Raw genomic sequence first — 13,255 nt, 5'->3', positions numbered from 1 at the left:
AATGACTTATTAAAAATTCAATGAGAATAAAGGATGGTGCATTTCTGTGATGGGATCACATACACTAAAGTTTCTGAAGAATTTCTAATATGGGAAAATGCTTTGATATAAAGTGAAAAGACAGGCTCAAAATGATACAGCCTGACCTCAAGTAGGCAAAGCTATGTCAATATATAAAGTATTACAAAGGATGTAACAGAACAAACTTAATAACATGGTGATCTTTGAGTTATAGGATTAGGTGTGATTCCTATATTCTTTTTACACATTTCAGCATTTAACTTTCTTGAAGTAAACATTTATTATATTTTTACTGAAAAGGAACTGAAATCTCAATTCTGAAAGGGAACAACGAGAGAAAGAAGGTCTTGAGTGGAACTCGGTGTCGGGTGAGACCCCCAGCTCTGTAGGAGCGGGGGGTCCGGGTGCCGGTGGTCTCCGCCGCCCTCCCTTCCCATTCTCAGAACCAGGGAGAGCCCTGCTGTGTTTGTGATGCCGGCGGCAAAATGTCCACTCCCCAGGACAGGCCTTGGAGCCGGTTCTCCAGGGTGAGGGCGGAGTGAGGAAATAATGGCAGCCCACGGTGGCCCGTCTTCCACTCCTTGCAAGGAAAGGCCCTGATTCCTGTGGTCTCCAGATTCTCCGTTGAGATTTCTGGGCGTAAGCAGAGAGCTAATCCTCTGTGTCGTTTCCCACCCAGTAGATATGTTTGATGACTTCTCGGAAGGCAGAGAGTGTGTCAACTGTGGGGCCATGTCCACCCCTCTGTGGCGGCGGGACGGGACAGGACACTACCTGTGCAACGCCTGCGGCCTCTACCACAAGATGAACGGCATCAACCGGCCCCTCATCAAGCCCCAGCGCCGCCTGGTAAGCCGGGGCCTGGTGCCGCGGGGCCAGGGCAGGGGGCAGGGCACTTGCTTCTCTGCCTCTCTCAGCTCCTGGCTTCCGGCTCCGCCTCGGTGGGAAGCTCCTGGTTTCTAGGGGTTTCAAGTTATCTTTCAAAGAAGGTGCAGGTTGAAGGATTGGGCGGGTGGCAACGAGTCATTTCTTCCACCTTCAGCGTTAGTCTGAACTGTAGGGATGGCCCAGTCCATTTAGTTCAACCCCTTAATTATGCAGAAGTGAAAAGTGAGGCTCAGAAAAGCCATGCCTTGCCTGCATTATGTGGTGTGTCTCCTGCGCTCACGTCAACCCCTTGAGGAAGGCTGACTCTTCCTTTTTATGTTGTGACTTACCCAGTTTTCGGTTGATCCATTGACAAACCCAAAGATTATGTGAGGGTGTGCCCGGCCCTGTAGCTGGGAAGGAGATAGAAGCAAGTTTTTGGCTCCTAGTTTCCTGGTCATTTCTACCACGATTTAATTTTGACCAATAGCTTTCACAGATATTAGGGAAAGAAGAACAGGGGGCATAAACCGTGGTGCTTGCTTCCCTCTCTTGAAGTCACTGTTTGACGTCTCTGGGATACAGTAATTGTCGACTCCAGCCCCTGAGGCCCGGGTTAATTCTACTTTGGGGAGTAGTTTTTCTGCTTACAGTGCCCAGTGGTTGCTGGGCTTTTCCTTGACGTGAGTGACTGATAATGTCGCTGACACAGCAGGAACGACCAGGATTTGCTGTCTCCGGCAGCCCAGCCCTTAGTCCCATGCACCCGTGAGAGGCTGGGGTACCCGATTCCCAGCATCCACGCATCGCAGCATCGGAGCATCCCTCGCGGTGGCGGCGAGTCTGAGACTCACACGGCCCCGCCCCGTGATAGCTCCCGGTGAAGCAGATGCCATGACGCCTGCCTTGGGCCTGAAGGGTCTGTCTCCTGTGTTGCAGTCTGCCTCCCGCCGAGTAGGCCTCTCCTGCGCCAACTGCCAGACCACCACCACCACGCTGTGGCGCCGCAATGCCGAGGGCGAGCCAGTGTGTAATGCCTGCGGCCTCTACATGAAGCTCCACGGAGTAAGGCTACCCCCACACCACTTCCCGTGCTTTCCTCCACTGCTTGGGTCTCATCCCTCTTCTTCCCCACAGATCATAATTCATTGTCTCCTTCTTAAATATAGTTAAATCTGGAAGCGTCCAGAGACAGTCTTACAGCAGTCTATCAAGGGTCCTGTAACAGTCCCGTAGACTGGGCAGCTTGGGTCTCCTGCATTGCAGGTGGACTCTTTATTGACTGAGCCGCCCAGGAGGCCCACAGGGCAGCTTGTGTGTGTGTGTGCGTGCGTGTGTGTTAGTCATTCAGTCATGTCCGACTCTTTGCGATCCCAGGGACTGTAGCCTGCCAGGCTTCTCTGTCCATGGGATTCTCCAAGCAAGAATACTGGAGTGGGTAGCCATTCCCTTCTTCAGGGGCTCTTCTCTACCCAGGGATCTAACCCAGGTCTCCTGCATTCCAAGTGGATTCTTTACTGTCTGAGCCACCAGGGAAGCCCTACTGGGCAGCTTAACCAACAAGAATTAATTTCTGTGGTTCTAGAAGCTAGAGGTCTGAGATTAGAGGCCAGATCAAGGGAGGACCCTCTGTCTGGTGGCAGACTTCTTACTGTGTCCTTACATGGTGGAAGGGACAAGGATGCTGTGGGGTCTCCTGTATAAGGCCACTAATCCCATTCATCAGGGCTCATCCTCATGATCTCATCACCTTCCAAAGGCCCCACCACCTAATACAATCACCTTGGACTATAGGTTTGTGAACATATAAATTTGAGGGGGATACACATTCAGACCGTAGCAGAGACATTGCTAGGGAACGTCACTTCCATCTTTAACACTGCTGCTGCTGCTGCTTCTGCTGCTAAGTCACATCAGTCGTGTCCAACTCTGTGTGACCCCATAGACGGAAGCCCACCAGGCTCCCCTGTCCCTGGGATTCTCCAGTCAAGAACACTGGAGTAGGTTGCCATTTCCTTCTCCAGTGCATGAAAGTGAAAAGTGAAAGTGAAGTCGCTCAGTCGTGTCCGACTCTTAGCGACCCCACAGACTGCAGCCTACCAGGCTCCTCCATCCATGGGATTTTCTAGGCAAGAGTACTGGGGTGGCTTGCCATTGCCTTCTCCAATCTTTAACACTGCTGCTGCTGCTAAGTCACTTCAGTCGTGTCCGACTCTGTGTGACCCCATAGACGGAAGCCCACCAGGCTCCCCCATCCCTGGGATTCTCCAGGCAAGAACACTGGAGTGGGTTGCCATTTCCTTCTCCAATGTGTGAAAGTGAAAAGTGAAAGTGAAGTCGCTCAGTCGTGTCCAACCCATAGCAACCCCACGGACTGCAGCCTATCAGGTTCCTCCATCCATGGGATTTAACACTACATAAGTCTAATTCCCGTTTTACCAATGGAGAGACTCAACAGTAGTCTGTGTATATGGTAGTATGGTATATAACAAATGTAACAATTCAACGCATAAAGAATAGCATTTTAAGAAAGCTTGTGTTGACACAGTCTGGAACACAAAAATGACACTTGGCTTCTGCCTCCTACCAAAACCAAAAATAAACTTGGGTGTATTAAAGATGTGAAATGTAAAACCTCTTTTAAAAGGGACAGTAAAAATACTAGAAGAAAATGTAGAGGGAGAGGTTATATAACCTTGGGGATGGGAGGAGAACTTTTTGTCAGCAAATTTTCAAAACTCTTAAGCCATAAAAGAAATTAAAAAAATATATTTGATTGTATACCAATTCATATTAGTATATGGAAAAAGATACCCCAAGAAAGTAAAACCAGGGGATAAGGGGAGGGGGAAATGAGGAGTTCCTGTTTAATGAGCAGAGAGTTCAGGAGATGAATGGTGGAGACGGTTGCATAACAGTGTGAATATGTGTGACGCTGTTGAACTATACATGGAATAATGGTTAAGATGGTAAGTTTCATGTGATCTGCATTTTATGACAATGTTTTTAAAGTACTGATGTGGGTGGGGGTGCACACGAGGGCAGGATTGTTCTGAAGTCAGGATGGTGTTCAAGAAGGTTCGAGGAGGGCGGAGGGGAGGAGGGCTGGGAGGGAAGGACACTTTCCTCCAGAGGTGGAGGTGCTGTCTCATCTGACTGCGTTGACTGGAAGGCAGTTCAGGTTCACGTATGCTGCTGCCCCCTTTTATCTTTTAGCCACTCTGCTGGCTTAGTTCTCTGACTGCAGAATGAACCCAGGCCCTTGTAGTGAGAGCGCAGAGTTTTAACCACTGGACTGTCAGGGAATTCCCCACACTTCTCTCTTTAACAATTCCATGTTCATATCTCAAAAGTGGTTGTGGCTTTTCCTTTGGTATTTGCAGGTGTGGCCTGTATTAGTCCCATAGGAGAGACTAGCATAGACCAGGGACTAAAAGATTTGGTTGGCCAGGCCTGAAAGAAGCCAGATGTAGGCAAGGCACACTATTCTAAAATACTAGAAAGAGGACCCTGCCAGTCTGCCACTTTCCCTCCCCCAACCCAAGACAGAGTTTAGTGTTTTCATTTTTCTGTTTTCCCACGTCACCTATAAATCTGGTTATTTTCTATTTGTCTGTGTTTCCCAACACACTGTGAACTCTACAGGGAAGGAACTGTGTCTTTGAGTCTGTTTCCCCAGGGTCTAGCACAGTATCCCAAAATATAAGTGTTCAACTCATCTTTTTAATAGAATTGATTTCTTGCTCAAAGGCAGTTCCAGGCCTGATTCACTTAGACTCAGTCCCAAAGTTTATAGAGGAATTGCACAGATCTGGCCTTCCCAGTATTTGTGTGTGTGTGTGTGTGTGTGTTGTGTAAATACTGTCACAGATCATGTCCAACTGGAAAACTATGTATGTTGACTTTTGACTGGCAACTTCCTAGGTCCCCAGGCCTCTTGCAATGCGAAAAGAGGGGATTCAAACCAGAAAACGGAAGCCCAAGAACCTTAACAAATCAAAGACACCAGCAGGTGAGAAAAAGATCTCCATGTAATTCTGTGAATAAGTCAGTAGCCCTCAGAGTGAATGAGCATCGTGTATGCTCAGGTGGGCCAGCCCAGGCTGCAGAGATGTAATGAAAGCATCATCCGTTCCCTGCCCTTCAGGACAGAATGAATAACAGTGCAAAAGTAGCATTGCCATGGAACATTTTGGGAGCTTTTAAAGCAGGCTCAACTCTTGTCATGGCCTGATTTTTGCCAGTTGCAAAGATTGCAGAGGTCCAGCTAGATCGGTCTTGGAGGAAAAAGGAACGTTACTCAGTCCCTCCAACTTTAGTGCTGCAGCTACTCAAGAACTCAAGTCCTTTTAGTTCACTTTGGGCAAAATGAGGTCAAGAAACACAGGGCCTCTGAATTGTGTTCAGTTAGATTTGGACATTGCTTTGTAAGCTAGTGTATAATTAACATTGTGTGTACTTTGTACTTTACAGACCTCCTTCACAAATACTGTCTTGTTAATCCTTAAAGACCCTCACTAGACCCCATTTATGATCCCCATTTTACTGATGAGCAAGCTGAGGCTCAGAGAGGGCAGTGACTCAACAAGAGTCACATAGCTGTTATGGGTAGAGCTGGGATTGAAACCCCTGTGTTTTCACTTAGGAAACATGGATCTTCTGTTCAGTGTACCTTCTGCCTCTCCATTTCTAGATTTCAAGATGAGGACTACTTGGGTCCCCTACCAAGAGCATTCCCTGTTTGACATGTACCCACAGCTATGTTTAGAATGGATAACCAGCAAGCACCCACTGCATAGCACAGGGTACTCTGCTCAATATCATGTGGCAGTCTGGATGTGAGGGGAGTTTGGGGGAGAATGGACACATATATACGTATGATTGAGTCCCTTTGCTGTCCATCTGAAACTATCACAACATTGTTAATCAGCTATACTCTAATACAAAATTAAAAGTCTAAAAAAAGAGCACTTCCCTCTCAGTCAGTACCACTGTCAAAGATTTTACTGGAAAATGTGGCAGGGGCAGAGATCTGATGGAAATTTTATCTTCTAATGTAAGGCCTGACAAGTTCAGATGACTCTCCCTGTTCCACTACTGAGAACATGACCGAAGTGCTCCTTTTCCAGGTTCCACGGTGGCTGGTCCCTTCTGGCAGTCACGTATTATTAGAACGTGTAGGGTCTCATACCTGGTCCTCGGCCTTTACCCCTCCTTGCACATTGTATGTATGTCCAGCACCTTCCCCTGCGAACTTCATCTCTTTACGTGGTGGAGTCCTGGGGCATCAGGTGTCAGTTCAGGTGTATGACCCCCCATCCGAAGTTCCAAACCCAGGGAGCTAGATCTGGTAGCAAGACGTAATCTGAACTGACACAGGCTATTTATAATCTTTACTTATCCCATGTGTGAATATTTACATTTTTATGGAGAACTATTAATATATTTAATTACTGGGTGTTGTCCCAGACCCTGCCACAGATATTCTATAATATATAGGTCTTGCCCCATTTAAAATCCAAAAGTTTTGAATCATGAGACATATGTGGCCCCAAGGATCTGGGATAAGGGGGGATGAGCCAGTCATCTGAAAAAGTTCCCTTGAAATTCTGCTGCTTCTGCTTCATCATGAGAACTGCCACCCTGCCCTGATGAAGGGTCCTGCTTCTTCTCTTCCCAGCAAGTGTAGACAGAGACATTAGCACTGATCTGCCCTGGTTGGCTCCAAGGGCCACCGTCCATGTGTCCTGGCCCCTGGGCTGGGTGTCCTGACTCTGCCTTGTTCCAGGTCCCTCAGGCAGTGAGAGCCTCCCTCCCACCACCAGTGCTTCCAGCAGCTCCAGCAGTGTGGCCGCCAGCAGCAGTGAGGAGATGCGCCCCATCAAAACAGAGCCCGGGCTGTCATCCCACTACGGGCCCAGCAGCTCCCTGTCGCAGGTACTGCAGGTGATCAGGCCCCCAACCGAGGCAAGGGACTGTCCACACAGGGGTACATTTCAGCATATCTGATCAAGCTACAGCGATTTGGATACACACCGTGATATACTCTGGGCCAGGCTTCCCTGGTAGCTTAATGGTAAAGAACACGCCTGCCAATGCTGAAGACGCAGGTTCGATCCCTGGGTTGGGAAGAACCCCTGGAGAAGGAGATGGCAACCCACTCCAATACTCTTGCCTGGGAAATCCTGTGGACAGAGAAGCCTGTCAGTCTACAGTCCAGGGAGTTGCAAAGAGTCACACATGACTTAGCGACTAAACAGCAACAACTGTGCCAGGGCCAGTGAAGATGGGCTGGCACACAGCATGACTGCAACCTGAATCAGACTGTGGGCTCACTGGGGGAACTGGTGAACCCATCACAGGCTGTGGGAGGCAGAACGGGGCTTTCTAAGCAAGTCTGTCTCCTCAGTGAGGGTCGCTTGATCTTGGCGGTAGGTAGATTTTAACAGGAGGATGAGGTCCCTCCTGGCCTGTGGAAGCTGCAGCGGGCAGGGTGGGAGGCTTGGGGTTGATGAGGAGTCACAGGCAGGGTGCTGTTGTAATGAGAGCTGGCTGCAGGTCCAGCTTCACACATGTGTCCAGAAGATGGGTCAGCAGGACCCTCATGTCCCTCTGTCAGATATGATGGCAACCCTGCTCCTCCAGCCTCTTCCCTCTGTGGTTCCCCCATTTGGGGCCAGAATGCCTCCAAACTTGGTCATGGTCTCCCATTAACGGATCTCTTCTCCTCCTGTGCTTGAGGTGAGCATGTCCTAATGAGCTTCCTGCTGTCAGAGTGAAGAGAAACTGGTCCTCTGGGACCAGGAGAGCCAGGAGCCCCTTCTGGGCAGGGGGAATGACTTCTCTTTGGAAACTAGAGATTGATGGCGCTAAGATTGTAGAAAATGTCTGTCTGATGCAATCATCGAAGGCGTCTGAGAAACCAGAGTAGTCACAGAGTTACTGGGAGAATGCTGAGAAGCAGCTGGTCAGTCAGGAGACCCCTTGCCTCTCATGCCTCAGGGGTCAGGGGGGCCAGCAGTGTGGCATGGCACCACTCCTGCCCTTATCTTTTGACCCTGCCCTCTGGTCCCCTTCCTGGGGTGGGATCCAGCCTGGGCACAGCTACAGAGCAGGGCTCCCCTCTCTGGTAGGAAGGATCCCACTGATGGTGTCTTATGCCTTTCACTTTCAGACGTTCTCTGTCAGTGCGATGTCTGGCCACGGGTCCTCCATCCACCCGGTCCTCTCCGCTCTGAAGCTCTCCCCACAAGGCTACGCGTCTTCCGTCAGCCAGTCACCACAGGCCAGCTCCAAGCAGGACCCTTGGAACAACCTGGCCTTAGCTGACAGTCATGGGGACATAATCACTGCATAATGTCACCCTTCCCTCCTCGGATTCCTGCCCGGACTTGGGGACACGGGGGACCGCAGAGATGAGGCTCTGGGCTCCGGGGTGCTGGCCTGCTCTGTCTGGGAATGACTCCAGACAACAACTGGGAAGAAACTTGAAGTCAGTGATTTGCTTAGGGGATTTTAGCGCATACCTTTTTAAGGTGGGGGACTGGAGAGCTCAGACTCTGATCAGGAGGAGCCCACCCCCTTCACCAGGAGCGCACCTCAGCCCCTCCCACGGAGCTGCAGACTTTTCTCATTTTTCTGCCCCATCACCCCTGACAAGAGACGAGAAATTCTTCTCCCCTGTTTCCACCACTGCACCCAAGATGGTGGCCTTTCCACGGTGCTGCGGGCACCGGGGATCCCAGGGCAGGTAGGGCGGGCATCTGTTGTTGGACGTGTGTTGGGATGCCTCGGCCCCGCGGCCGGTCCTGCCCTCGGCCAACACTCCCCTTCGGGCTCAGTGCACCCGCATCCCTCATATTGAATCTTGACTCCAGAAACGCTGCGTGTAGGGTCAGTGTTACCAGATGCTGCGTGGGGAGAGTGGCTTCCGCAAACTCGCTAGCTGGCAACCCCGCCTCCCTGCAAGTTCCTTCTGAGGCTCAAATCGCTCCTTCTTGTCACCCCCGCCCTCCTCGAGGCCTCTGAAAAGAAACGCCCCTCTGCTGTTCTCGGTGATTCTGCTCTGCCTGCAGTTTGAATTAGTCCCCGAATCCTTCTTCTGCCCCATCACGCTCAGGGGGGTTCCTGAGAACAAAAAAGGTTCTGCTGCTGAAGCGAATTTGACTAGCAGTCATCTAAGACTTGAGATCCATCTGGACAGGATGCCTGGCGTACGGGCTCCCCCAGCGCGGCTGGAGCTGCGCTGTGTGCGGCGGGTTGCGGATGCGCCGTGGTTCCCTGGAAACGCACCTGTTGCCTGGGCCGCGGGCCGAGTCCATCTGAGCAGCGCGCGCTACCTGCACCCGCGGCCTTTCTCCAGCAGAAGGCGTCTGTCCAGGAGGCAAAGTGCTAGGGATTTTCCAATATATATTTAAATAAACACAACACGACTCATGGAAGAAAGACGATGAGTGATGAGAGAAGATACAAGGGCGGGAGGGGGCGCCTGCAGCTCCCTCGGTTTGGCAATTGGCCTCCTCTCCGCGTTGCTATCTCTACCCGAGACCCGAGACCCGAGACCCGGGGCTCGCGAAGATGCTGCCTTCCGTGCCCTGGCTGCCAACAGAGTGTAGCTGACTGGCCTTCCTCTGTGCTACTCCACGAACACCCAGCCCCCGCCCCGCAATCCTCCCAGCGGTAGCAGAGTTACTTTTAAACCCAGGTTCTGTTTTAATCATCATTTACATCGGCTTTCTTCTACGAAAGCCGCTCCCCACCCCTTGTATTCCCCTCCCTAACCCACAAAACTGCTAACGTTGTCTTAAGGTGAAATGGCTGTAAAATCAGTATTTAACTAATAAATTTATCTGTATTCCTCTTTCCCTTCTCCTCCTCCCTCCGCGGTGTTTTCTAAGAGGTTCACTGCTGCCTGTTGCAAGGCAGTCCTGAGCTGCCGAGGCCCCTTTCCAGAATCACTTCTCCGTCCATTCATTTTGGCAGTTGGCCGAGACGTCCTCTGTAGGTGCTGGGGGTTAGTGACAAGGACACGCATCCAAGTGCTGCTACTGACTAGTCTGTGACCTTGACAGGTAACCTCTAGGTTTGGTTTCCGAGGGCGGGTTGAACCAGCCCTTAACTGAAGTTCCTGTGGCCTTTTAGAAGTTGCGGCCCCACGAAGGGGGCCATTTTTAGAGCTGCTGGGGACACTGGTAGCTGGAGTGTGAAGGAGAGCTGCGAGGTGGCAGTCCCCCTTATTTTACACGTGTGCTGCAGGGTCACGCTGAGTTGCTTGCCATCTTCTCCATTATGGTTTGAGGAGGGGGTAAAACCTCTCCTTTGTCCATTTTGTCTTCACTTTTTTAGGCTTACAGACTTGCTTACTTGCTTCATCTTAAAAGTGGAGTGGGGTTGAGGGGGGTGACCCTAAGGTTTGTGGAACAGAACCCAGACAGGCAAATCCGTTCCCACTCAGCACTGTTGGTAGCAGCCTCCTGCCTCTCAGATGGCTTATACCCAGTGGGTCACTGAAGGTCTTTGACCTTTCACAGCACCCGCGTTATTTTTTGAGCAAGTGAGGATAAAAAACTATAACAAACATTCGATGTAAAATTGGAAAAGCCTTTAAACTGGCTATGAAATAGCCAAACCGATTCAATGAATCTACCATCCAGAAAGATGAGTAATGGATAATTCTAGCAAAGAGAAGCAAGAGATTCAGAAGCAAAAATAAAACCTACCAGGATTTCTATTAGCCTTGGGGAGGATGTGTTTTCTGATGATGAAGTCTTAGCTGAAAACATTTTTGCCACTTCCCTTTAGGAATGGCTTTCAGAGGATGGATATATATATATATATATATACCTACACACACAGTACTAGAAGATTGACCTCACTCCTTATATGGTCATAACTTGTGCTTCACCCCAGATGGTAAAATCCAACTTTATTCAGCCTCCCTGCTCACCAGACTGGGTTGATTTTTCAAGTCAAATGTATACTTAGAAGAGGTCAATAATAATGTTAGTCGCTCAGTCGTGTCTGACTCTTTGCGACCCCAATGTCTGTAGCCCTCCAGGCTCCTCTGTCCATAGAATTTTCCAGGCAAGAATACTGGAGTGGGTTGCCATTCTCTTCTCCAGGGGATCTTCCCGAGCTGGGTCCCCTGCATTGTAGGCAGTTTCTTTTACCATCTGAGCCACCAGGGAGGCCCAGAGGAGGTCAAGTTGCTACCAATCAGGACATTTGAAAGGATGTAATTCCCAGATGATTGGGAAGTGGCTTAGAGGAAGAATGGGGAGGTGGGGGTTTGAGGTGGACTCACAATGATGGCGTCCTTGGAATAAGTGTCTGCCCTAATATGGTGAATGCAGCCCCTGCAGGGTGTTTGTTCAGGCTGAGACATCCCTCATGGTCCCTTTCAGGCTCACCCCTCATTGTGACAAGACATTTGAAGTGCAGATCAAATCATTTTAACACTCAGGGGCATCAGTCCTTAATATGTGACTCTTCGATACCTTTAGAGGGTAAGTAGTAGCGGATTTAGCCATGATTATGTGCTTCACCCCAGATGTTCGGCTTGGGGTGACAGTAGTGAACGTAAGTTTATACTCACTGAACATGCACCAACTAGACCTGGGCTGGGGATTACTTGATGCCCCCTCTTCCAAGCCCCCAGAACTTGCTTATGTGGACATGAGAAATTCGGTCATTTGGCAAGCCGCTGTTGGAGTGGATGTGATTGGTTGTCAGTTTCTAAAATCATTTTCTGACATTGGAGACTACTCTTCAGATTACATCCTTGCCTTGCTTGAAGCTGGAACACAAACAGGCCTCCATCCTTAACAACACAAACAGGTATCTTCCCAGAACCAAGGACAAGGCTCAGAGTTTCCAAGTGTAGCCTGGGAAGTGGAATCTGGGTTCCTGGGGACTCCAGGCCCTGGACACTGTTCCTTTCTGTTCAGTGACTGAGCCTCTGTTCTGTAGCCTCCTGGGAGCACAGCTGCTCTGTGCTACCCTGGCTCCTGTGCAATTATTATCTCCCCTCCCGTAGCTGCAGCAGTCCAGTTTGCAAAAAGACATCAGTGAGAAGAGCTAAATAATCCAAGCAAAGGTGGCACTAAAGCAGACCTAGGTTCTCCAAGTCCAGTTTTCTTTGGGGCTGTGCATGGCTAGAACACTGGCTGAAGCCTGGGAAATTGTGGGCTCAGTTGTGCAGAGAGAGGGGCAGTCACACACAGCTGTGCTCTGGGCTCACAGGAACAGCGGGAACAGAGAGATCCTGTAAGGCGCCCGCTGGTGCTCTTAGGCCCTGACTTAGAGGTGGTGTCAGGAGGCCTTCAGAAGGACCCAAAGAGGGGGCATCTCCAGTGAAGGCTGACACATGAGAGCCCCCCACAACACACACTCACACTGTATCCCCACCCTGCTGTGTGGTGACAGCCTTCTGTCCTACAGCTGTGGTGGCCCTGCTTCACCTGAGAAATAATCATGACCGCATAGGTTTTTGAACCAGATGAACCTGAAGTTCAAATCACTGGGTGGTTTCAGTTTCCAAATCACTGAATCTTTGACAGCAAGGAGTTCATCCAGATGAAGTTCAATACTAGTAAATGCTACCAGTGAACAATACAAATACACCCCTCTTACAACAAAGATATTGTAGTCTCTTGTGCTGCTTCTCTTTGAAGATAGGTTTAGTTCCCCCCGCAAAAAAAAGATTTAGTCCAACGAAATGGGTTGTAATTAGAGATGTGAAACATTTAGATTTTTCGTTCCTCTGTCCTTTTCCTTTACAACTCATGAAAAAAAAATTTTTTTAATGAAAATTTCATTACTTCTAGGTTTCTTGATTATCTAAGACTTTGGCGCTGGGATGCAGGACAAAAACAGTAAGACTAAAATAACAGAATCCTAAATAGGATTGTTGTTCTCTGACGAACAAAGCAATGAATGATGCCAGCTAATGTGCTTTAGAATGTAAAGTTGTCACTTCGTTATTCAAAGAGTCCCCAGACTTCGCTGTAGGGATGTGACCTGGAAACACTTTCAGGAAATCTGGTCCAGTGCCCCACAACGACATCCTTGGAGAATTCCTTAATGTGGCTTCCAGCCTGACCACAGCTAGTTTCCCCATTCCACCCTACCCCTGCAATAGTGCCCATGTTTTGAAATTATTTTGCCTGCATAGTTATTGGGTTTCTCCTCACTTTAGATCAAAAACATAACCACATATAAATTACACTTCACTTTTTAAAGAACAAAAAGCATAACTGCTCACCTCTGCTGACAAGTACTATCAGATCACACAAGGAGAGGTGTGAGGAATTCCTGGTAGCCCCTTCCTTACAGGAGGATTTGAGCCTGGGGTCTGTGGGAGTACAGG

The 13,255-nt window shown here is 49.5% G+C and overlaps 1 protein-coding gene across 3 annotated transcripts in view; it reads left to right on the top strand.

Moving 5' to 3' along the window:
• GATA4 (GATA binding protein 4) overlaps positions 1 to 8,370 on the top strand; it is a 48,337-nt gene extending 39,967 nt beyond the window's left edge. Inside the window, exons 2-6 of one of the 3 annotated variants that reach the window (XM_088837648.1) lie at positions 704 to 870; positions 1,828 to 1,953; positions 4,813 to 4,900; positions 6,677 to 6,825; positions 8,063 to 8,370. In XM_088837648.1, the coding sequence (XP_088693774.1) occupies positions 704 to 870; positions 1,828 to 1,953; positions 4,813 to 4,900; positions 6,677 to 6,825; positions 8,063 to 8,245 (713 nt within the window). In that variant the 3' untranslated portion in view covers positions 8,246 to 8,370. Of the gene's footprint in view, positions 1 to 700; positions 871 to 1,827; positions 1,954 to 4,812; positions 4,901 to 6,676; positions 6,826 to 8,062 lie in introns of those variants that run through there. The other 2 variants (XM_055427929.2, XM_088837649.1) reach the window with 2 other exon arrangements.
• Positions 8,371 to 13,255: the final 4,885 nt, after the last annotated feature.

The sequence above is a fragment of the Moschus berezovskii genome, chromosome 7 (assembly GCF_049115385.1).
Source record: "Moschus berezovskii isolate FMDL1 chromosome 7, NW_MosBer_1.0, whole genome shotgun sequence".
NCBI lineage: Eukaryota > Metazoa > Chordata > Mammalia > Artiodactyla > Moschidae > Moschus > Moschus berezovskii.
This window is presented reverse-complemented; position numbering and strand designations above follow the sequence as displayed.